General features: G+C 38.4%; 2 protein-coding genes and 1 long non-coding RNA gene across 3 annotated transcripts; 2 read left to right on the top strand and 1 right to left on the bottom strand.

Moving 5' to 3' along the window:
* The first annotated feature begins 608 nt into the window (after positions 1-608).
* Positions 609-16,649, top strand: LOC120556763 (butyrophilin subfamily 2 member A2-like). The gene is made up of 6 exons (XM_039796484.1): positions 609-748; positions 10,249-10,578; positions 12,089-12,385; positions 14,219-14,332; positions 15,147-15,188; positions 15,630-16,649. Exons 1-6 carry the CDS (start codon positions 676-678, stop codon positions 15,632-15,634), a joined length of 861 nt encoding a protein of 286 aa, XP_039652418.1. The 5' UTR covers positions 609-675; the 3' UTR covers positions 15,635-16,649.
* On the bottom strand, positions 3,462-6,149 carry LOC120556764. The gene is made up of 4 exons (XR_005638889.1): positions 5,882-6,149; positions 4,893-4,967; positions 4,149-4,271; positions 3,462-4,007 (listed from the first exon to the last, which is right to left on the bottom strand). It is a non-coding gene; the product is annotated as an uncharacterized LOC120556764 (long non-coding RNA).
* A 1,807-nt stretch (positions 16,650-18,456) lies between the features above and the next one.
* Positions 18,457-25,024, top strand: LOC120557781 (retinoblastoma-like protein 1). The gene is made up of 7 exons (XM_039798388.1): positions 18,457-18,737; positions 22,231-22,364; positions 23,051-23,254; positions 23,449-23,513; positions 23,828-23,956; positions 24,540-24,703; positions 24,925-25,024. The coding sequence occupies exons 1-7, from the start codon at positions 18,576-18,578 to the stop codon at positions 24,991-24,993; spliced, it is 927 nt and encodes a 308-aa protein (XP_039654322.1). The 5' UTR covers positions 18,457-18,575; the 3' UTR covers positions 24,994-25,024.
* Positions 25,025-25,471: the final 447 nt, after the last annotated feature.

Genomic DNA, 25,471 nt, shown 5'->3' with positions numbered 1-25,471 from the left:
CCCAGCAACCCAAACAATCCGTGAATTGGGTCAAAATATTAGCCCTATAACAGAGAAAATGGTTACTCTCTGAAAAAATAACCCATCATTTTAATCCAACACAAATAACTCAGAAACTGGGTTGAATAAATAACCCAGGAGTTTTTATAGTGTGTGGATCCTCAATGTCCTCTCTGAGTTGAAGAAGACCCTTCTCATCTTCATCAACCCGGTCACCAGACTCTAAACAAATGTTGTGAAGAATGCAACATGTTGTGACTGCTGCACTGATGTTTGCCACTTCCTTCATGTGCAGACACTGTCTGGAGCCTCCTGAACTTCGACTTTAAGATGCCAAATGCATGCTCAGTGGCCACACATTAAGCTTTCAGTCACAGAATCTGGTGAGAATGATAGAGTAAAATTGTTTCCTGTTATAAGGCTATGGGTTCGTTGCAAAATAATGTGATGTGAAACAGGATGTAAACATTTGTGTGACTTCCTGTATATGCTTTGAAAACTGCTGGAAAACGTGTCTAACTTGTGGCTTTTAGTCACCGCCCCCTTCTGCTGCCGCCTGCTCTCGTCTACTTTACAGGCGAGGCACACTTAATACGCATTCGACCCGCTATTAAACACACGGATGCGAGAAGACTGTTAGGCTACAGTAATTAATGCAATTATTAAATCAACAATATGACGGTTCTACCGGATGTTCTGTGTTTGTGTCTTCTGTGTTTGTTTGGAAAAACATTTTGTGATGAAAAAGGTAAGAATTATTAACTTTGTAGTTTATGAGGGCATGGCTTTTTTTCTATTAGGTACCGTAGATCTACGGTCCCTGCAGGGACCACATGGTTCACATGGTTAAAACTCTCGTCTAAAGAAAACACGAACTGGGTCTTAGAAAGCTATACAGTTTTTTATTTTTATATATATATATATATATATATATATATATATATATATATATATATATACAGGGACGGACTGGGGCTAAAAAACAGCCCTGGACTTTCTCCCAAATAGGCCCATCATCCGGCCATTTGCCCCTAGCCGTGCGCGACAGACATTAGCCAGGATGTCCTGATACTATGCCACAATACTGTTGTCTATCAGACAAGGTATTCACAGCAAGTAACATCTCAAAACCAGTGATGATAATTGAGGTTGTGTTTATTAATGAAGCCTCAGCCTTCAAATAAAAACTACACTTTCAGAGATAAAGTAGGCCTAGGCTACTTGCTGTACCTGAACACGGGGATTAGATATATTGTAGGCCTATACCAAAACTACACTGAGTGTTATATAACTATTCAAATATAAATGTATATAACGTGTTGCTTTGTGTTAAAAAATTAGCATTGAATAATATTTTGTCAATGTCATATTCCACTTTTGATTCATATTAAGGCTGTGAAATGATGAAAATGACTAGGTTCTATCAATGTTGTCTGTGAAGCTTTCACAAACAACCACCAGGTCTTTGCCAGTTCCACAATAGTAAACGCAAATATGAAAGACAAGGAAAAACTGCACTCTAATGGAAGACCGACAGAAAGTGCAAGCTAGGATTTTTTGGTTAAACTTTTGGTTACATTTGGTGAATTATTTAGCCCCCTTCCCTGTTTGTTAGCACGTTTAGATTGGTACCAATGCATGCCTGATGTTTTCCCGTTTAATTTAATACCATAGTCTTCATCCTACCAGCAAAAGTGAGCTCACCAACCTCTCATATACAACCAAGTTAAATTGTGGTCAACCCGCATTTAATGTTTCAAATTAACCTAACAGAAATTATTAAATACGTTAAGTTTGACAGCACTAAATGGCATGATCATTTTCATAATCATGATGCACACTCATGTTGAGCTAACTATGCAATTCGCTAAGATAGAGATAAAGGCAGCCTACACTCCTGGGTTATTTCTTCAACCCAGTTTGTGGGTTATTTGTGTTGGGTTAAAATGATGGGTTATTTTTTCAGAGAGTAACCATTTTCTGGGTTATAGGGCTAATATTTTGACCCAATTCCTGGATTGTTTGGGTTGCTGGGTTATTTTTCAAAGAGTAATCCATGTTCTGGGTTATAGGGTTGTCTCTCTCTCTCTCTCTCTCTCTCTCTCTCTCATGTATTTTTTGTTGGAGGGGTGTATTTTATGGAGTTATTATATTATCATGTCAACATAGTTTATAATATGAACAATCACACTTGTGTGTTGTGTACATTATGATAAAACACTATCACCAGTATTTGTAGGAGAAATAAAGTGACACACCCTCTAAACATGGATATATTAACTAAGAAATAGAAGAAATAAGTTCATATATTAAACCCTTGCCCCTATAACATACACATCAGTCAGAAGAACACCCTCTCAGAGGAGGGGCGGAACTGTTGATACAAAGTACGTACATATCGTCATTTCAGAGCGAAGGACCTACTCATCCCAAAAACTACCACACACTAGATGAGTAACTTAGTATGTGAAGTAATGCAGGAAGTGTGCATTTAGTTTCCATGCTTATTGTGTTTCCACAACAATGTTAGTGAGTAAATCTACTGAAATGGCCCCCACCATAACAGGGGAGTGTGATGCGTCAGATGAGAATGCAGAGGTTTAGTCACATACTTCATGGCTGTAAAAGAAAAAAAAAACCATCTGTCTTTATGTCTTTGCCAAATGCAAACCAGTACAATATATTTTTGGGCAGGGTCATCCCTTTTTTCCTATATCATTTTAGAGGACTTACTTAGGTTATTTGGGACCCAATTTCTGGGTTAAAAAGGGCCCAGGACCAACTAATTTCTGGGTTATTTCAGCCCAGAAAATGGGGTTGTTCTTTTGACCCAGAAATTGGGTTATATTAACCCAACATTTGGGTCAAGTATTTAACCCAGAAGTTGGGTGAAAAAGAGTAACCCAATTTTCTGGGTTGAAATAACCCAGAAATTTGTTAGTCCCTTTTTAACCCAGGAGTTGGGTAAAAAATAACCCTGTAATGGGTTATTTTTGACCCAGGAGTTTTTTAGATTGTATGTTTCCTGCTGGCACTTTTGTTGATGTGAAATTAACTCACGTCTAATGCAAGAACTCGAACCTCCTATGGTGCCATTTTGATGCTACACACTAAAAAATACTGGGCTGAAAATAACCCAAATTGGGTTATTCCCAACCCAGTACCTGGTTCAATATAGGACAGAACACATGCTGGGTTGTTTTGACTTTTTGAACTGGGTTGAAATTTTAACCCAGTATATGGGTTGCTTCACCTAACCAAAGCCTGGGTCATTCTGACACCAATGTTGGGTTAATGCAACTCATTACTGGGTCAGGCCCACCAGCCCAAATATTGGGTTAAATTGACCCCCTTGTTGGGTTGATATTTGACCCATTCATTTAGTTATTCTTTCATCTATGAAATTCCTATATATTCCTATATATTATTTATTAATAATAACAGACAATGCATACACTTCATTAATGTCACTGATTTTATTGAACAATATTTAATTTACTCATTTAAAGAGAAAAACTGGAATAACAATAACAAGTCCAATTCCCTTATCACATGAGCGTTTCCAAAGAAGAAATGCATGGGGCCACATTACCCCTACCTCATTTCAAAATGAGTATCAAATAACTGGACTAATACCAAGCAACAATTAACAATAATTCATTTCCTCCTAATATTCCTCCTAAATATTAGAGAGAGACAGAGAGAGAGAGAATTCCCTTATCGCATGAGCATTTCCAAAAAACAAATGCATGGGGCCACATTACTACCACCCCCCCCCCATTCTTTCTGGAGGAACTGCTAAGCAGAGAAAACACTGCTTTGGGAAATTGATATCAAACACATAAAAACATTTGACACAAACATGTACAGCTTGGACAACGCTGTCGTGCTCCAGGGCGAACGGTGAATGCCTGAGAGCAGCAGTCCTCGCCTCCCAACACCAGGGTGCAGGGGTATGGTCTGGTCTGCTCTGCTGCCTGAAGGTACTCCACCATGTTGGCTCCGACCTGCAAATAATAATAATATTCCATAAGTACTTGAATCACAAAGACTCTGACCAGCTGACAGCGAGTGTTTTCTAACAGATTTTACATTAAAAGACCTGCATCACTAGATCCAAGGGGCTGTGTGAGTCTAGGACTACTCACAGGCTTAAGATCGATGAAGGCCTTCATGGCGTCAGACACTGTAGTCCTCACGGTCTTTCGGCCCATCCTGAAGACTGCAGGTCAGGCTTGGCAGAACCATCAGGGCAATGTAGTCTTTGGAGCCTGTAAAGAAAGAAAATAGTTTGACCTAAGTATTATCATAGTTTATTTATCTATTATCATAGAGTAGCTTATGGCTCGAATAATGCACAAAACAAAAATAATAAGATAAGTGAGAGAGAGAAAGATTGAGAAAAAGAGAGAAAGTGTGTGTGTGAGATTGAGAGCACATTTTGTAATAAGAAAATTACATTTAAAGTATTGCTGTGCACAATGGTAGACAGAGGTGTAGTGGTAAAATAAGAGGTAGCTAAACTATAAATTCTGTGGCCATGGTAAGGTTAATAAAACCTCATGCCAATTGTTTGCCTTCTATAGTTGTGGAATTTCTGTCACTATCGAAATGGTATTTCAGGGACCTACAATGGTGACCACAGGTGATGGGTAATCAAAATGGGATTCTGTTTAGGGAGGCATGGTCTTCAGTGGCACATATAGAGTGTTGGATTCTTTTACATAATGCTCTTACATGTCAAGATGTTGTACATCTAAACAAAATGGAGTATTGTGTAGCCTACAACTTCATTGGGGATGCATGAGGATAGGGTAACTCATTTTTTTTAATGTTGACATATTCAATAATATTAATAATAGGCATATAGTACAACAATATAACATATTTACCTGCAAAAGTGTCATCAGCTCCAGAAGTTGCTGTTCTGTTAACTTTAGTTTAACAAAGTCCTCTATATTTAATCGCTATAGGGGAGAAGAACAATATCTGTTAATGTTCAATCAATGTATGGAAGTGTATTTTGCAGTCTGTCTAGTGAAAATATAACGAAGTTTCTGTAATCTAGTGCCATGTAGCTAGCTAGCTAGCTAGTGGTCTTTTCATAATCACTTAAAAACACAATGTGGTATTTCTACAAAGTGTGTTAACTGCACTAAACACAAATTACTTTCTCAACAGAATGCGTGCAATGCACCTTCAATGCTTCGCTCTGTACTAGCTACTAGCTAGCTTACAGGATGAGTCAGCAATTAGCGCTAGCTAGCGCTAGCTAGCGGTTAGCATTAGCGATCTTTTTAAAACGTTATAATACTTCATATCATAGTGAATTTGTCTCGTGATTTGCCCCAGACACACACACAAATGTTTATAAAGCACTGTTTATGTGTCACTCCCTCAGAGAATTAGAAATAGTCTCCATTTAAATCTTAGGTATCATGCTACAATATTAACCTGCTAGCTAGCATTAGCGCTATCATACTTGAACTTGCGCTAGCCTTATAGCATGCATGAATCGTAGTTAGCTAGAAATCACTGTTGCTAACTGGATTATCAGAGCTAAAACGCTCCTCCTATCCGGCAATGAATCAAGATCAAGTAAGTAACCAGTAACCGGAGCTAAAGTCTGCTGTTTGACTGCAATGAAGCAATGTTGTAGTAAGCAGCTCCTTGCTCGCTTGCTAGCTGCTTGCTTAATTAGCATCAGTGGTAGCCGTTAGAGGGGCAGTACGGTTGCTTTCGGCAAAGTAATGTAAAGTTCTACAGGCTGTCCCGTTATGGAAATAATGATTATTATTATATATATTATAACTAACAACTAGCAAGCTCGTGTTTCTGTTGAAGACAGAGGTAGTTTTCTAAAAAATGAGAAATGACAAACCTTCAGTGTTTCCATGAGTGGTCTCCCGCCTCGGAGAAAAGAAAAAGACCGTTGGAGGAGGAACCCAAACTTGAATGTAACCAAACCACTGGGTTAAAATGACCATTGGTTGGGTTATTCAGATCAAGGCACAGTCCAAAACCATTAACCCAGCTACTGGGTTACTGAAAGTAACCCAATATGGGTTGAATATACATAATACAGGGTTAAACAGCCTCAACCCAGTGGTTGGGTTAATAAAATAACCCAGTATTTTTAAGAGTGTACAAAGCGATCACCTCCCGTTAGCATTGCATTGACTGCCATTCATTTTTACGTCACTTTGACAGCGAATAACTTTACATCTGAAGCGTTTAAAGACTCTATTGTCCATTGTTTATTTCTAAAGAAACACAACAATGTATAAAAGGCTCCATTACCTTGTACCTCACGTCATGGCTCCGTAGCAGACGTTTTTGTAAAAATAGGCTAACGATTGTGTCATAACCAAGCGACTTACTGTCGCATAGTAGAGGAATTACCGTATAGTACAGGAGAAGTTCGCAGGCAGTTTGGACTTAAATGAGCTGTTTAGGTTTAATTACTGATGTTAACTAGCATTTTAGTTAGCAATAATTAGCTTGTGCCCATGTTATCTCCTTATACCTACGCTCTCCGTCTCTGTAAGATTGGGAATGATTGAGATTTCTATGAACACATATGGAATTATGTACTTAACAAAAAAGTGTGAAATAAAAAACATGTCTTATATTTTAGATTCCTCAAAGTAGCCACCCTTTGCTTTTATGATAGCGGTACAAACCCTTGGTGTTCTCTCAATGAGCTTCATGAGGTAGTCACCTGAAATGGTTTTCACTTCACAGGTGTGCCTTGTTAGGGTTAATTAGTGGAATTATTTCCCTTATTAATGGGGTTGGGACCATCAGTTGTGTTGTGCAGAAGTCAGGTTGATACACAGCCGACAGCCCTATTGGACAACTGTTAGAATTCATATTATGGCAAGAACCAATCAGCTAAGTAAAGAGAAACGAGTGGCCATCATTACTTTAACAAATGAAGGTCAGCCAGTCCAGAAAATTGTGAAAACTTTGAATGTGTCCCCAAGTGCAGTCGCAAAAACCATCAAGCGCTACAACGAAACTGGCTCACATGAGGACCGCCCCAGGAAAGGAAGACCAAGAGTCACCTCTGCTGCTGAGGATAAGTTCATCCGAGGTACCTGCCACACAGAGTTCTAGCAGCAGACACATCTCTAGAACAACTGTTAAGAGGAGACTGCGCAAATCAGGCCTTCATGGTCAAGTAGCTGCTAGGAAACCACTGCTAAGGAGAGGCAACAAGCAGAAGAGATTTGTTTGGTCCAAGAAACACAAGGAATGGACATTAGACCAGTGGAAATCTGTGCTTTGGTCTGATGAGTCCAAATTTGAGATCTTTGGTTCCAACCGCCGTGTCTTTGTGCGATGCAGAAAAGGTGAACGGATGGATTCTACATGCCTGGTTCCCACCGTGAAGCATGGAGGAGGAGGTGTGATGGTGTGGGGGGTACTCTGCTGGTGACACTGTTGGGGATTTATTCAAAACTGAAGGCATACTGAACCAGCATGGCTACCACAGCATCCTGCAGCAACATGCCATCCCATCTGGTTTGCGTTTAGTTGGACCATCATTTATTTTTCAACAGGACAATGACCCCAAACACACCTCCAGGCTGTGTAAGGGCTATTTGACCAAGAAGGAGAGTGATGGAGTCGCTGCCCGAATGACCTGGCCTCCACAGTCACCGGACCTGAACCCAATCGAGATGGTTTGGAGTGAGCTGGACCGCAGAGTGAAGGCAAAAGGGCCAACAAGTGCTAAGCATCTCTGGGAACTCCTTCAAGACTGTTGGAAAACCATTTCAGGTGACTACCTCTTGAAGCTCATCAAGAGAATGCCAAGAGTGTGCAAAGCAGTAATCAGAGCAAAGGGTGGCTACTTTGGAATATAAGACATGTTTTCAGTTATTTCACACTTTTTTGTTAAGTACATAATTCCACATGTGTTCATTCATAGTTTTGATGCCTTCAGTGAGAATCTACAATGTATAAATAGTCATGAAAATAAAGGAAATGCATTGAATAAGAAGGTGTGTCCAAACACATTCAAAGTTTTCACAATTTTCTGGACTGGCTGACCTTCATTTGTTAAAGTAATGATGGCCACTCGTTTCTCTTTACTTAGCTGATTGGTTCTTGCCATAATATGAATTCTAACAGTTGTCCAATAGGGCTGTCGGCTGTGTATCAACCTGACTTCTGCACAACACAACTGATGGTCCCAACCCCATTAATAAGGGAAAAAATTCCACTAATTAACCCTGACAAGGCACACCTGTGAAGTGAAAACCATTTCAGGTGACTACCTCATGAAGCTCATTGAGAGAACACCAAGGGTTTGCAGCGCTATCAAAAAAGCAAAGGGTGGCTACTTTGAGGAATCTAAAATATAAGACATTTTTTCAGTTATTTCACACTTTTTTGTTAAGTACATAATTCCATATGTGCTCATTCATAGTTTTGATGCCTTCAGTGAGAATCTACAATGTAAATAGTCATGAAAATAAAAAACGCATTGAATAAGAAGATGTGTCCAAACTTTTGGCCTGTACTGTGTATATATATATATATATATATATATATATATATATATAATATGTATAGGCTATATTATCATATATATGTATATAGGTTATAGTCTACATAATTCATATTGTTATTATAAATTGTTTAATTTTGATTAGGTTATTATAAAATTGTATAATAAAAGTTTATAAGTCACTAAATTTTTTAAAATTTTTTAAAAAAAAATTTTTTTTAATTTTTTTTTTTTAATTTTTTTAATTTTTTTTTTTTTTTTTTTTTTTTAAAAAAAAAAATTTTTTTTTTTTTTTTTTTTTTTTTTTTAAATTTTTTTTTTTTAAAAAAAAATATTTTTTTTTTTTTTTATAAATAATTTTTTTTTTTTTATAAAAAAAAAAAAAAAAATTTTATTTTTTTTTTTTTTTTTTTTTTTTTTTTTTTTTTTTTTTTTTTTTTTTTTTTTTTTTTTAATTTTTTTTTAATATTTTTTTTTTTTTTTTTTTTTTTTTTTTTTTTTTTTTTAATTTTTTTTTTTTTTTTTTTTTTTTTTTTTTTTTTTTTTTTTTTTTTTTTTTTTTTTTTTTTTTTTTTTTTTTTTTTTTTTTTTTTTTTTTTTTTTTTAAAATTTTTTTTTTTGAGAAACATCCATCAAACGAAGTTGCAGGGATTAATAATACTGGTGGTTTTTAAGAGTGTTTTGCATGACAAAGGCTAGTGGCAGCAGTGTTGCTAGATAGATAGATAGATAGATAGATAGATAGATAGATAGATAGATAGTCTTTATTGTCCACTGGGAAGATTTTAATTTCACAGTCTGTACAGGGCCTCACAAATATACCCCAAACACCCTATAACAGGGGTCATCAATGTTTTTTAAGCCAAGGACCCCTTAACTGTGAGAGAGATGGATCAGAGACCCCCTACTGCACATTGTATAAAATTAAGTTGCATATTAAACTCGGCCTACAATAACGTGTGGGCAGCCTAAAGCCTTTCCACATACCTTTTTAGTGCATAGAATACTAAACTATTAAAATAATTGTTGGTATGATTTTATAAATCATGTTTTTATGTTGGACAGTAAATCCTTAGGATGCACTGTATTGTGGATGGCTACCTTAGTAGCCAGTAAGCCTATCATCGTGTTTATTTCACAATTAGGCTGATTTGTATTTGCTAATAACTTGTTGGATTCATGTTAAGACATTTTCATTTTTTAAAGAACTTTCAAAAGTTGCAGTGTGCAGGAGTTTCTTTGCAACTTTTGAGCTTCTTATCCCCATAGATATATTAATTTTATATCTATGCTTATCCCCCTCAAACGCACCTGTCTCACGTTATAGAAGTTCAAAGTATTTATTTGTAATGAAAAACTTTCAAAAGATTTACAATAATTTGGTGGCCCCTGCAGTAACTCTGAGGACCCCCTAGGGGCCCCGGACCACCTGTTGAAGATCTCTGCTCTAAAATGCACAGTTCCCTCCCGTCCTTTCCACTGACATCCCTTGTGCACAGCATACATAACATATAAATAAAACATAACAATCCCCGCTGGGGAGCTACATTTCTGGATGATATGGCAGAATGCACAAAACTCTGTAAGTTAGTAAATGATGAATGATACAAAAAAATATGCACAATTATGGTAAAGGATAAATTAGAGTACTGACTAAACTGCTTGTAAAACTGCTATTGTGTAATAATTGTGATGACACGTTGCAAAAATAAATGTTTTTTATTTTCCAGGGTCAGCGGTTATCTACGTGGACGAAGGGAGTGATGTTAAGTTACCCTGTTCTCTCAGCACCAAAGACAACATTGAGTCAAACCTGTTTGACTGGAGGAAAGATGATCAGAAGCAGGTGTTCATGTATGATCGAGGCATTCATTACAATAATGGTCATTCGGGTCAGAGTGAGCAGTTCAAAGTTCGAGTCTTTCATTTTCCGGATGAACTGAAGTACGGCAACGCCTCCATACTCATCAGAAATGTGAAGGTGGCTGACAGTGGAGACTACACCTGTGATTTTCCACTTCAGCAGAAAAGAGACAAAATCCTCATTAAGCTTGTTGTTGGTGAGTACATCTTAAAACCTGAGCCCAGAGCCCAGTCCCCACCTTGTTGTTGGCCTCCATCTGAACAAACATGATTACCAGCAGCGGCAGCAAAGCAGTAGTAGCATAGAAAACATGCACATTGTCACAGAGTTTCCTTTGCTGTTGCCTGCTCTTGTGATAATGGTGTGTTCTTTTTGTCCACTGAAGTCGATCTACGAGTCGTTTTCCGGAGTTACGAACCGGAAGTTGCAAAAAGAACACCACCGAGGTCGTGTACTCGTCAAGTCGTCTGAACTCAGAGGACCCCGAGTTCACTTTCAAAGATGGCTACGTCGTGCATCACACGTAGTAAACATTGTGGTTTTCTACAATTTTAAGCACTTTTTTCGTTGTTGTAACCAAATGAAGAAGTCGTACACATAGCACTGTATACTGCTACCTATAGGCATGTCGCTACAGTCTTATTATGAGTTAAATACCACCTAATTTTGTAGCTTGTGCAGCTGAAATTGGCTAGAGACGCTCGGTTGCTATATGACAACAATGGCCGAGTCTTGAGCAGAAAGCAGAGCAGTAGCCTACCCGCGGTTTTTCGACACGGATGTGACGTCACACTCGAGCTACTAGTCGCGATTACAAGACAAAAAGAACGCACCATAAACCCAGTGAATACTAAAGAAAATCATGGTCTTGTGTGAAATGATAATTTTGTAGATATCTGTTGAGTATTAAACAATTGTGTGTGAGGGAATTAAAATAAATTGGTAAGGAAGTCAGATGTGTGTCAATATGTTTAACATTTTGTTTACATTTGTTTTTAAACAATAAGCCGTGCAAATGACTTTTCCACAATCTGCGGATCTGCAGAGTCAGAAGCCATGATGTATAATAATATTAACTAGATACATAAAAAGTCATAATTGACCTTGTTTGCAGTTGGAGGTGTCCTGTGAACAGTTTTACAGACGTCTCTTTTACAATGGTGGTCTGTGGGCAAAATGCTTTTTGTGCCACTAAAAAACATTGGCTGCATAAGACCGCGGCACCATATCCAGTTCTTATAATACATCAGTGGGCAGGAGACTTTTTTTTACAGCAGGCAGGGGGGCTTGATGACAAAAGCTGGCACCATATCAGCCTAAGGGAAAATTGCAAAAGATGGGCAGTCGCTGTGTATGTTTATAACACAATATGTAAATACTTTGCAATAAAATGTCAAGATTTTGACATGAATCCATCAACAAACTACTTTACACTCCCTTATTGACATATTCAGCTAAAAAAAGAAGTGGTTTGGGGGTTTAATTACTCTTTAAACAACTTTTCTGTAAAATTGTCGTTCACATGCTGCAGTGGTTAATCAAACAAGGCTGAGCTTTCTCTCTGTTTCTCTGTTTTTTCTCACATTAAAATGTGCTTATATACATGAAAGAAAAAAGGAGAGAAAGGGGGGAGCAAAAAATGGCAGTGTTACATATCTAATCATGTAATTGTACTTTATAAGAGATTGATTGTACTGTGTTTACAGTTGCATCTCCGGAGCCATACGTCACAATACAGTCTATGGTCACAACGCTTGGTGAAAAAGAGGATAGGGTGCTGCTGCAGTGTGAAGTTCGAGGTGCTTCTCCAGAACCTAGAGTAGAGTGGCAGGACGGTGCTGGAAACATCCTTCCTGCTGAGGAGCCACTGGTCTCAGAAAGAGAAGGCAGCTTCTACATCACCCTCCACACTACGGTGACCAAGACCGACCGCTATCGCTGTGTTGTCACTCAAGAGGAAATAAACCATGTGACTGATGCGATGACTTATGTGCCTGTTTGTGGTAAGATTCCTCTGTGAGCTGTTCATGTGTTTTAGCAGCACGTTTTTCTTTTCTGTTTGTTTAGACCAGTGTTTCTCAACGGGGGCGTTCAGAAGATGATGGGGGGCGTTAGAAGCAATATTTTGGAAAGGGGGGCGTTGAGGTGCCCTTGGGGGGCGTTTGTTTGAAAGCTAGTTTAAACCAAAGATTCACAATAACAATACATGTTTACACTTAAACTACTTGCAAAAAACAGTTTTCTGCAACATTAAAAACCTGCCAGTTCACGGCACTGCAACTGGACGAGACGGTGGATCATTGTTCGGCGCAGCTCCGTGCTGCCTTCAAGGAAACGGGAAGTCAGAGCATCGTCTTAAATGAGCTCCGTATTTCAGCGTGAAGCTGCGTTCAGAAAAAATAGCAATCGCCGCAGGGTGGTGCGACGTCCTGATGTATTCTTTAATCCCCCCAATGTAGCACAAGTAGACTTTATATTTCACAGTAACAGTTTTTCGTCAGATCTTTTATAGAACCCAACGTTTCCTACTGTACCTGAAGGCAGCTTCATTTCACGAAGAAAAAGAGAAAAGAGACAAGCGAGAGATTTTTTTTTTTTTTACGAGCGAGAGATATCGACTGTGCTTTGTTGTTTGGCAAACATTTAGCTGTCCCCCAAACTCCCGGGCAATTCAGGGCTTGTGTTTGCTGTTTTAAAACTTTCTTGTTGAAGCGATAGAGGAAGAGATGTCACTGTTTACTGTACGGGACTCCACCTCCTCAAAACGCAGCGCGATGTGGGGTTGCGCTTCTCCAAACGTTTTTTTCTGCTATTTACTCGCAAGACAGGCGATAGCAAACCTAGACTTTCAAACCTAGACTCTTCAAACCTAGACTCTTCAAACCTAGACTCTTCAATCCTAGACTCTTCAATCCTAGACTCTTCTAACCTAGACTCTTCTAACTTATACTCTTCTAAGCATCAACAAAGGGCTCTCACTAACTTTCAAAGGTTGTAAACTTATTTCCATTCGGCAGTAGGTGTCGTTCTTCAAGTCGTTTGTCATCACCAAAAAAAACTGCATACTGTTTCTGTGTGTGTGTGTGTGTGTGTGTGTGTGTGTGTGTGTGTGTGTGTGTGTGTGTGTGTGTGTGTGTGTGTAATCCTGCTTTTTACCCCATGATAAGTGCAAGCTTGTTTTCCGTTGGAACAATTTAAATGAAAAATAGATTTGAATGTTAAATTGCTAGCTGTTTCTGATTGGCTACTGTTAGTGTTTGTAATAATAATAATAATAATAATAATAATAATAATAATAATACATTTTATTTAAAGCGCCTTTCATGACACCCAAGGTCACTTCACAACCAAAAAAGGACATTCAAATTATAGTCATCTTATAAAGGTGCTGAGGTTCACACCATGCAGCAGGCCTTTTGATAATACCTAATTATAGTTTGAATGTTACATATCTAGTAGTTCTGATTGGCTGCTGTTATTTAATTTGAATGTCAAATGGTTGCATTTAAAAAAAAAAAACTGTAAATATTTCTATTCACATGGCTTTTTTGATACCTGGGAAACTAATACATGTGTTGTTTATCATTCAATGATTTGATTTATTGATTATTTTTAATAACAATAGTAACGACAATAATAGGCCTATATTAGGGCGTAATCATTAATATCCAGGGCAATTAGCCTACATAATATTTGATGGGGGGCGTTAGGGACCTGGATAATGGATAGGGGGGCGCTGGCACAAAAAAGGTTGAGAACCACTGGTTTAGACTAATCAACTGAACATGATATGTTACATTCTGAGTGTTACATTAACCTTTTGTGATGTGTTTCAGACAGCAGCGCGACCATTAGGACCAGGACAATATATCTTGTAGTATCTGGTATACTAATAGTCATGATGGGAGCTATGTTCGCAGCTATAGCGATATTAATTAAAAGAATTATAGGTAAGTTTAAATAATATTGTACAACATATCCATCCAGTCTTGACAGTTATTTGTCTTCTCAGATATGAACCATTCTGTTGGTATTTAGATGTATGCAAAATCCATTGAGAATGGATGAACATGTATATAGAAGGCCTCTGGTTCTAATAAAGAATACATAAAAAATAATATAGCAAAGTTATGACTGTATGTAGGAATGAGTCCTAAAACCCAGAAATGAGTTAGCATTTTTGCACTTCCAGTTCCCTTGTCTCCAAACCAATGGGTTTTTTGAATGGCTTGTTGGTTAGATGCCTGAAATAAGGTGTGTGGTTAGCACAAGCTCAAGAGATTTTCACGTTTTGTCCTGTTCTGGTCCTGTTTATTACTGAAGCAAATTATACTATAAATCTTTTGATTAACGCAATAACTGGTTCCGTAAAAGGCATGTCACAGGAATATACTGTATAATAAAATTCACAAATGTTAGAGGCCTAATGCAGAGATGTTTTAGGTCTTAACTGTATATCTCAGACCAAAACCCTTGTGACTAACATAAATATTTTTTACCACAATTAATAGTCTAAATACAGAGATTTGGGGAACAATTGGTTAAAGTGTACAGTGTTCCTGTTCCAGAGGTGTGTTTAGAGCAAAGAGGATGACGATTGGGATGTTATAATTTACTTAGATAGATATAGATCAGTGGTTGTGGTGAAAGCAAATCAAATTGCAACAATCGTGTCATCTGCATATTTAAGAATGCCTGTCCTTGACTTCTGCAGTTGTTTGAGTATAATAAAGATTTAAATGACGTTTGTTCTTAACATCTTAGACAGAATGCTCCAGGAATTCCAGAAACGCAAAACTGCCCAGGGTAAGTTTAAGACTGAACATGAGGATCTTCAGCTACATTCTGGTACAGTATACATGTATACAGTAGTACAGTACGGTATGGGGTCAGGAGCAGGGGCGTCAGACTGTGGGGAGAAAGGGGACAGGGCCATAATGTGAGGAGGGCCCACAAAACTACTACAATGAATAGCCATGGATGGGTGGAGGGGTCCTTAGAGAATGCCTGTGTACAGGGTCCGGAATTTGGGGCTACGCCCCTGGTCAGGAGCTGCAGTGTAACCAGGGCTGAGACATGAGTAACCTAAAAGTGATCAGATAAATTTGATTATCAATTCCAAACTGAGAGTTTTCAAGCAGAAAAAAATTAATAATACTTTTAAAAATGTTTGTGAGGGTTAACAGCCTGAATATGATAAAGAAAGTTTGGATTTTCTTAAATATTATTTTGTGTCATTTCCTGTAGGTTAAAATACTCCAAAGAAAAATGAAGAGCAGCCACTGATTGAGGATGCACATGGCTCAGATGCAGCAGACCCCCTGACATGTCTGACAAGCAGCTCTGAAGTAGGCCTACAGTATACTGGTGACAGTTTAATGCACTTTTTTTAATCACTATACAGTACTTTATTTGCAGTTTTGTAAGTTGTTAGTTTTTTTAACAGGTAAACTACTTTTCCAACTTTGCTATCAGCTGATGGAAACCAAATCACACCATCCTACTCAGTTTGTTCTGTTTCAATAAAAATGAAGCAATCAATCTTTGTAAAAATAAATTACAGAAATCTCTATGTTGTTTAGAGGAAGTACTCAAATTCTCAGAATGTTGTCTTAATAACTGATTTTTTGGGTATTAGTTTGAAATCTGCCTTTACAAGCAACTATTGTGATTGCCACAGTGTGAGACTGTGCATGGTAGATCAGGACCTGTCCTTGATGTCAGAGGTTGTGACTTTGATCCCTGGTGATGCAGAACAAACATGCCAATGCATACTCAGGGATTGGGTTGTGTGGATACGAGACTTAAGTTTCAAGGTTTAATGATAACTGTATTTTTAATTTGTCTTCTTCCTCATCAAAATGCCCAGGCAAGACTGACAGCTGCGCAGCGGCAATAATTCTTTTTTGTTTTTCTTTAATTTAGCGTTTTTTTTATTATTCATTTATCTATTTTGCACTTTATATTTGTACTCTTGATTTATTTCTGTACAAGTCGCTTTGCTTTAAATGTACAATATGTAACTTTCTGCTGCTAGTTGTCTCTCAACCAAAACAATGGATGGTAAACACAGACTTTTGATGACGTTGGGAAGTTGCGTGGAATTATGGGAGTTGTAGTTTTTATTGTTAAACGCCATCACCAATTAGAATGCATCTGTTGACAGACGAGTTTACCCATTCAAGTTTATTCACGTTACGTTTAGTAACGTTTATTCATGTCATTCTAATAAAATAGCTGCAGTTTTCCCAACATAATTACGTTTTTCTTGATTTGATTTGTATTGGTAGCTGACCAGTTAGCGAGCCAGCAGCTAAAACCACACTATAGCACAATATACTGTATTTCACATAGTAGTAAAATAAAACACCTCAAAATTTTACATAACATACTGTATACCCTACTAATCATCTTGTTGCTAAATTTGCCGACATTGACTCTTCCTGTATTTTGTAAACAGAATATTGAAACAATATTTCACCTTTTTTTTTATTGTAAAATATCCAAAAGATTTTGGACAGATTTGGAGTCTTATTTTTTTTTAACCCATCAACTTTGTCTACACCTTTAACCTTAAAGATATCATCTGTTTCTACGATAATTCAGGAAATGGTGATCTTGAGTATCTAATTAATTTATCTAATTAATTTCATCATTCTGTATGCCAAATTTTATATTCACAAGCAGAAATTGTCTAATTCATCTCCTAACTTTGGACCTTATCTCATAGAATTTAAATCTCTACTGAAGTCACTTAGATCGTTGGATAACAAAAACAATATTAAAATTGTGGAAACTGTAGAGCTTTTTTTCCCTGAAACCTCTGACTAATTGTAAATTGATGTTTTCATGTACCTCTCTTTATTTTATTTTTGTATGTAATGATTATCGCTTGTATTGCTTCATACAGTGGTGTGCATAAGTTTACACACCCATGCTTAAGTTGACTAAAAACTCATCTTTTAGAAATTGATCTTAATGCCTTAATTAAAGAAATGAGGAAAAATCCAACGTTTAAGGACACCAATTTTGTTTGTGAATGAATAATGTATCGTAAATAAATAAATATTCTTCCTTAAAATACAGGGGGCATAAGTAAGTACACCCTTATGTTAAATTCCCATAGAGGAAGGCAGATTTTTATTTTTAAAGGCCAGTTATTTCATGGATCCAGAATACTATGCATCCTGATAAAGTTCCCTTGGCCTTTGGAATTAAAATAGCCCCACATCATCACATACCTTTCACCATACCTAGAGATTGGCATGGGGTACTTTCCATAAGATCATCTCTCAATGCAAATCAAACCAGCTATTAGGCTAACTGAAATAAAACCATGCCAATGCCTATTTTTTTAATTCCTCTTTTTAGTCAACTTCAGCATGGTTGTAAACTTATGCACACCACTGTATGTTTTTTTATTTATGTCCATGTGCTTTTACTATTTACCTGATTCTCTGTTTACTGCATTTTGTCAATAAAAACATTTGTGGGTGGGGATTGCCGGGGGAAATGAATGTCCAGGACGGCGAGGTTGTGCAGCAACAGAACATCTCCCAGCTGCCCGGAATGATCTCCCTGTAATTCTGGAAAATCTGCTATATAGTAGGCTATAGGCCTAGTATAGCCTACTGTACACAATTTGTCTTTTTGGAGTTAAAAAGTGTGGTCTTGCACCATTTATGTTGTTGACTGATCCTGCTGATGTATAGCCTACTTTCCATCAGTCTTCAAATATTACTATTTTATTTAATAAAACATGTTATTACAGAAACAAGCAGGACCCTTCTCATACATCCATATAGTAGATGTCCTGTTGTCCCAGTGCATTCTGGGAGCTTTCCACCTAACCATGGATGTATTATATAAACCCAACCCATATGTATTAAAATATTTGATACACCCACCTGCACCCCCCAGGAGTATTTTCAAAGTATTTTTTTCGGGGGTGGGGGCATAGATATACTGTTAATATTAATATACAGTCTACGGTTGGGTGAACAGCTGCTCTCAAAGTCCGACGCTACCTTCTCTTCTGATTGGTCGCTGCTCAGCGGTTTTCGCGCCAACGCGCTGCATTGTGGGTATGGTTAGCGGAAGTACACCAGTCGTGGTGGAAGCTCAAGCTTGAATCGTGTTTTGGATGTAAACTGTTGGGGATTTTTAATCTTTTAAAACTGTAAGTTTGTACGAATGCGGGGCGAAGAGTCGTCCGATTCGGAGTCGGGGAGGATGGAGGAGAGTTCGGTCCGGAGGAGTTTGGAGACGTTGTGTCAGGAGCTGAACATGGACGAGCAGACTGCCACTGAAACCATGGAGAACTTCACTGCCATCTGGAACACATACACGCTGGAGGTCAATAACGCTAATGTCCTCGACTATGTCCTCTCTGTCTTCTAACTGACGTCCTCCGCGGCTGTGTAATGATCCAACCTGCTGCTGTTAACTCACGGCTACAGATTTAATGAAATATCAATAACTTCCATCGTGCTGTAAACTAATCCCAGGAGCAGCGTGAGACACAAACACTGGGTTAAAGGGGCTTCAACTAACGAGTTTTTTCATGATCTAACGCTAATCTTTCTGTTATTCATTGATGATCCTGCTCAATACGGTTTAATCAGGTATATTACTCAGTAAAATCTGCATAATCACATGTTCCCCAAGCTTAGTATGACTACTGAAGATTGTTTACTTCCAGCGGTGGTTCGTAACTAAGTACATTTACTCTAGCTAGTGCTGTACCTCAGCACAATTTGGAGGTAACTGTTACTTAGCTTTTTTCTGTTTTCCTACTTTATTATTAGAGCTGGGCGATAGGGACCAAATACCTCTATCGATACCGCAACGATATTGTAGTGTTGACTATTTGTGCTTTCACATAATATTTACACAATGAGATTTTTGATAAATAATCCTCAGTAATGTGGATATAATGACTAAGTAGGTAAAGGCAAATAATAGAACAGTTACAACAGTCTGTTAAGTTCAGAAACTGACATCACTTCACTCTAATGCAGCCTTTAAACCAAGGAGAAGACAACACTTGTGCCATATTACGATATCCAAAATCTAGGACGATATCTAGTCTCATATCACGATAACGATATAATATCGATATATTGCCCAGCTCTATTTATTATACTACCCCGCTACACTAAATGGGGCAACTATTGTACGTTTTTACTTCATTTAATTTATTGGCTAACTTTAGTTAACATTACTTTGCATTTTAAGATTAATGATAAAATGTAATCAACATTTAACCTACGTATAAACCTTAAACCAGGGTCTAAAAATACGCAAGAAAAAGTCCTGAATTCGAAATGTTACTAATGTAAAGGTACAGGAGTTTTATCAGCAAAATATAAGTATCAAAAGTAAAACTACTTGTTATGCAAAATGACTTCATTCAGGTGGGGCTAATTCTAATATTTTATACACTTTAAATTAGTTTATGAACCAATGTTGACATCTGAGTAGTCTCGCATTGCCAGACCTTCCTCTACAGCGCTGTGGAGGAAGGTCTGACCAACAGCTAAACAAGACAAGAAACGGAGACAAGCATCTTTTAATAAAAACAATGATACACCTTTTAAATAGAGCTGCAATTTATGGTCATTATTGATTAATCATTTGGGTTTTTAAAATGCCAGAAAATAGTCAAACTTGACATGTCAGCATGTCTGTCTGCACTTCCACATATAAGTTATTTTCCCAACCTTCGTCCAGTGATTACATCATCATCGTTATCGAAAGCAGGGATCCAAGATACTACAGAAACAGCATTACCACTCCCATGGTGTCAGATAACAGAGTGAAGTAGTCGGCAGCCACACATTGGTTAAATAGCCCTTTATTTACGCACTCAGCTAACAGCTGCTTTGGTCCTGTGTCAATCTACAATGTGACATTTACCAGTTTTAATTGTCATACAACAATCATTGGTCACTGTGGTGGCAGAAAAAAAGAAGTTTTTTTCATTAAGAATTCATTTTTTCAGTTTTTTTGTTACCTAGGCCTACCTGTAATATCTGATATTTTCTGTTTCGAAGTAGCTGATACCAATAGCATTACGGGTTTATGTCAGTTCTGCAAACCAGGTCAGAAAAGAAACAAATCAGATATGCATATTGTGTGGTAATTAAATGGTTTTAAAAAGAACAAAATAATAAATGTATTCTGTTGCTGTTCAACGTGTATCAAATGTAGGGTTATAATTAGTGCTGTCAGTTTAACGCGTTACTAACGGCGTTAACGCAAACCCATTTTAACGGTGTCAATTTTTTTTATCGCGAGATTAACGTTCTTTTTGGCCCAGCAAACTTTGTAGTTTTTTCACATGCTGTTGCAACAACTAGTAACGTTAGAAAAACTACAACACCACACCGGATCTAGCTAGACCGGAAACAAAACAACATGCACGCTGCCATTTGTTTGCACTTGCTTGCGAGCCGGCCAAAGAGTAGTACATACCTGCAAACTAGCCGCTTTTCGACAAAAATCGCCGTTTTTTGACCCGGTGCTAATACGGCACCGGTGCCTTAATGACCGTTATCTAGCGGACTGAATAGCAACGCGGATTTCGGTGCCTTATTTAGGTGCCACTTAAATGCCTGCGCTTCTCTCTGATGTTAGAGGGAACTGAAACATCGCTGCACAGGAGTTCAGTCAACACTACACTTAGCAGCAAGTAACGTTAGCCTACCGTTAGCTAGCAGCTGGATTAAATCCAGTTAAAGTGTTTACTGCTAAACGGTGTAAAGTGTGTCTGTATTTCACTGGAGAGGACTCCAACACTGGACTGTAGCTGCCGTTGTCTGAAAAACACAGTCATGATGTCATGTTGCTCGCCTCGCCAGCCTCGTGGTGCATTCACTGTAATTGTAAAATACCCTTTTCCCACCCAGTGGTTATTTTCACCGTTTTGTGCTCCTTTTTTCTTAGATGAACTTTTTATTGTTTTATATTTTTGAACATAGAGAACAGACAAATACAATTGAACAAGATGCTCCTTTTTTAAATATATATATCTTTCGGTTCAGGCACCGTTTTAAAAGTATCGTATCATGTTGATAAGAGCATTAAAATGAGAAAAAATAATGGGACAAAAAGAAATCAAGGCACATTTAAAATAGATAAAAATTTGCGATTAATTGTGAGTTAACTATGACATTAATGCGATTAATCGCGATTAACTAGTTTAATCGTTTGACAGCACTAGTTATAATATGTCAGAACACAGGAACATTTTTTATCAAAATGTACCATTACCCAAGGTAGTATGCACATTGCTTGTCCATTCAACAGTCTTAAACCCAAACCTATGAAATTAGAAAAGCAACATCGTTGACCTGAATCAGTATCTCCTTTTTGAAACTTGTCAGACAAACACTAATAATTTGATGATATTGTGGCACATAATGAATGCCCCCTGCAGTAGATGTCTGATTGTTCTTATTATACTGTTATTTTTTTGTTACGATTTTCATTTACAGTCAACATTCAAATGCAGCAAAATTAGGACTTACTGGCTCCTTATTGAGCCTCATTGAAAACAACCAGCTGTATTTTCTGCAATATATCAAATGAAAAAAAGTTAGATTCAAGAAGTTAACTTGGAGCAAAGCAGCCAACCCTTTTGAAGCGGTTTTCCTTTTCTTGAATTTTTAGAGTGACTTTAACTACACAAGACATTGTGTTTTTCCTTTGAGACATAATACTGTTTTGCTGCTGATTTTCATGCTCTTGTTGTGTGTGTTTGTTCGCTTAAAGTGGATAAGGAACTGGCGAGCTTTCTGTTCATGCACAATAAAGATAACGTTTGTGTAAATGTGTTTGTGTGCAGGGTGAGGTGGTCCACTGGCTGGCCTGTTCGCTGTATGCAGCCTGTAGGAAGGGCTCCACTCCCACAGTGGGCAAAGGGTTGATGGAGGGAAACTGTGTCTCTCTCACCAGGATCCTCCGCACCGCCAAACTCAGGTCAGTCTCCGTCCACGCTGCACTACCTTGTGTTAAAGACCTAAAACCATCTGGGAAATCACAACACGTACCATGTAAAGTTAGTTGATAATGTAACGGATAGGTTCACATTTCAATCTTAAATTCAGCTGAAGGTAATGTCTAGTCAGTATCTTCCAAAATGACAAATATCTTAAAATACAATTCCAAATGTGTTTCTTACTGAGCTGCATTGGATTGAGAATGAAAAACGTTTGTACTAAAAGTCTGAAACTTTGGAAGATATCTATTTGATTGCCTGATTAACCATTCATGTTTGCTCAGAACAATCAGCACTGTGGAGTAGACTCATGTGACTATACAAATCACAACATGTAAATAGGAAAATGTTGGCGTTATTTTGTCACTTATTGGGAGCAGTAGGCTAGTTGGAGCGGTTACGTCCAGGATCTAGGCTAAGCTAAGCTAGCGGTGGGGGCGTCAGACAGTTATAACATGCGCAGAGATGAGAAGGGTATGTATGGACTTAACTAACTCTGGGGGTTACGGTGAATAAGCTAAAGTCCCAATAAGTAGGCGTGTTCCTTTTAAAGGTATTTCCAGGTGGTATTAAAGGAGGTTTTAATCTGTTACATTTGAATCTCTGGAACCTGCAGAAACCATGTTGATATGTTTTGGCTTTGGTTTGTTGCTCCTCACACTCCCAGTCTGATCCAGTTCTTCTCTAAGATGAGGAAGTGGGCCGACATGGCCTGCCTCTCCCAGAACTTCAGGCTGCGCATGGAGCGGCTGGAGCGCAACTTTGAGGTTTCTACGGTGATTTTCCGCAAGTTTGAGCCCATCTTCATGGACATGTTTCAGAACCCGCAGGGAGGGGAGCCGCCACGGCAACCACGCAGCAGGAAGCACAGGCACCACACACACACACACACACACACACACACACACACACACACACACACACACACAAGGGCCTATACTACCTCTCATCAAATACTGTGTTGTCTCTTTCACCCCCCCACATACACACAGTCTCTCACTCAGCCCAGTCTAACTGTGTGTGTGTGTGTGTGCGTGTGCGTGTGTCCTCTCTTTGGCTCTGCAGGCGTCTGCCGTGTCACATCAGCGACGTGTTCAAGTTCTGTTGGACTCTGTTTGTCTACACCAAAGGTACCAAGAAACACAAACAACTTTGTATGGTTTTTACTGACAGCAGTGAAGATATCTAAAGTTTCCAATACAGTTTTTGGTTTGAATTATGCCCTAAATGAACCACGGTGCATCTCAAAATGATGTTTAAAGAAAAAACAACAAATCCTCACATCTAAATATCTAGAACCAGCTAAATGTAGGCCTTTTTTCTTGAAAATAATTAACAAAATACAAACCGATGGATCAGTTATGCAAAAAGTTGCTGATTCATTTTATTATCATATTTCTATGTATTTATAATATGTGTGTAAATCAACTGTGTGTTTGTACAGGTAACTTCAGTATGATCGGGGATGACCTAGTCAACTCGTACCACCTGCTGCTCTGCTGTCTGGACCTGGTGTTTGGAAATGCTCTGCTCTGCTCCAACAGGAAGGACCTCATCAACCCCACGTTCAGAGGTACTGTGTGTGTCTGTGTGTAAAAGTGTGCTTAGACTGGACATAATTAAACGTTTGACCGGAACTCCTTTATTAGGTGTCAAATAAACACTTTTTTTATGAACACCCTGCCGCCAATCTGAATCATGTATCCACCCAGACCGCGGTATAACGTATGTCGATGCAGGTATAAATACATGCAAATACACACACCGCATTGTGATCAGATGCCAGCCGGGTTAAATGACATCCGTACAGCGTGACCACATTCTCAAGAAAACATCTGCCCAACAGTTTGAAATGCCACCTAATTCTGCCTCTTCCTGCCAACTCCAACAAGTCCAGTAAAAGCTATAAGTAGCAGCAGCAGCTGTAATGTCTTTCCACACAAAAAGTGAATGAAAAGGCATTGCTTTTCTAGGGACACACACCGGGGTTGTTGACAAGTCTGCCAGCTCAGCTCTGCCTCACTAATTTGCAAAATAAAGATCAGAGTCGGAGTGGGCAGGAGTCCTCTTTAAACACGTTGACACGCTAGTCTGTGTACTACTGGTATGTATGCTCATTTGTGTGTGTGTGTGTGTGTGTGTGTGTGTGTGTGTAGGTCTGCCGGCTCTGTACCGCGCCGATGGCCACGTTTCACCGGACGAGCCTCCTCCCTGTGTGTTGGAGAGGTTATGTGAGCTCCACGACGGGCTGGTGGTGGAGGCCAAAGGCATCAAGCAGCACTACTTCAAACCCTACATACAGAAACTGTATCAGAAGCAGGTACACATTCTCTCACACATGCATAGATTCATTCAGGTGTGTTTTTAAAGTGCCCTCCTTTCTTGCATACTCCATTTATTCCTCCCTACACATTTCTATTTTGTACTTGAGTTTTTAAAATGATTTCCAACCCCGATTTTGACCTGTGTGAGCCAACAAACCTACTTCCATCTATCCGTTACTGTAAACTCACCTTGGTCTTAACTTCTTTTCCCGATCAGATCCTGAAAGGCAACGAGGAGCATTTGACAGAACTGTTGGATCCTCAGAGCTTCATTGATAACAAGTAAGCTACTCGGGGACAAAAGGTCAAGAGTCGCTTTCAGGGAAAAAAGTTACTGTTCTTATCCTGTTCCACTGTGCCAAACACAGATGTAAGTGGACGAACGAGGAGACGAGAGACTTTTTGAATTTAATTTACGAGCAAAATATAACGGCTATTTTAGATAGCAAAAATCTAAGAAATGACATAATTTATCAGGAACTCGTGAAGGAAATGACCAACAACCAAGGTTACGACAAGACGTGGGACGTCCTCCGGAGTAAATGGAAGCCGCTCAAACAGCGATACAAAAAAGAGAGTTGTCTCTCAGTGGTGCCGGAGGGAAAATAAAAGGCAAGTTCACCTTTTTGATGAGCTGGATCAGATCCTCGGCCAAAGGCCCATCGTAGCTTCCTTGGCTTCTAATATTAACAACAACTACTTCTGTCTAGCAAAACTTTGTTCGCAAATGTTTGCTTGAATGTTGTGCGATTCAGTGCGAAAAT

The sequence above is a fragment of the Perca fluviatilis genome, chromosome 4, assembly GCF_010015445.1.
Source record: "Perca fluviatilis chromosome 4, GENO_Pfluv_1.0, whole genome shotgun sequence".
NCBI classification, from domain to species: domain Eukaryota; kingdom Metazoa; phylum Chordata; class Actinopteri; order Perciformes; family Percidae; genus Perca; species Perca fluviatilis.
Note: the sequence above shows the minus strand (reverse complement) of the source record. Positions and strands in the feature narration are given on the sequence as shown.

What these genes read in the sequence shown, in the direction of transcription:
- LOC120556763 (XM_039796484.1), top strand. Translation starts at nt 676, where the DNA reads ATGACGGTTCTACCGGATGTTCTGTGTTTGTGTCTTCTGTGTTTGTTT. An exon ending in AACATTTTGTGATGAAAAAG is followed by an intron (nt 749 to 10,248) that starts GTAAGAATTATT and finishes TTTATTTTCCAG; the next exon opens with GGTCAGCGGTTATCTACGTG. An exon ending in GACTTATGTGCCTGTTTGTG is followed by an intron (nt 12,386 to 14,218) that starts GTAAGATTCCTC and finishes GATGTGTTTCAG; the next exon opens with ACAGCAGCGCGACCATTAGG.
- LOC120557781 (XM_039798388.1), top strand. Translation starts at nt 18,576, where the DNA reads ATGCGGGGCGAAGAGTCGTCCGATTCGGAGTCGGGGAGGATGGAGGAG. An exon ending in CTCCGCACCGCCAAACTCAG is followed by an intron (nt 22,365 to 23,050) that starts GTCAGTCTCCGT and finishes TCACACTCCCAG; the next exon opens with TCTGATCCAGTTCTTCTCTA. An exon ending in TCTGTTTGTCTACACCAAAG is followed by an intron (nt 23,514 to 23,827) that starts GTACCAAGAAAC and finishes GTGTTTGTACAG; the next exon opens with GTAACTTCAGTATGATCGGG.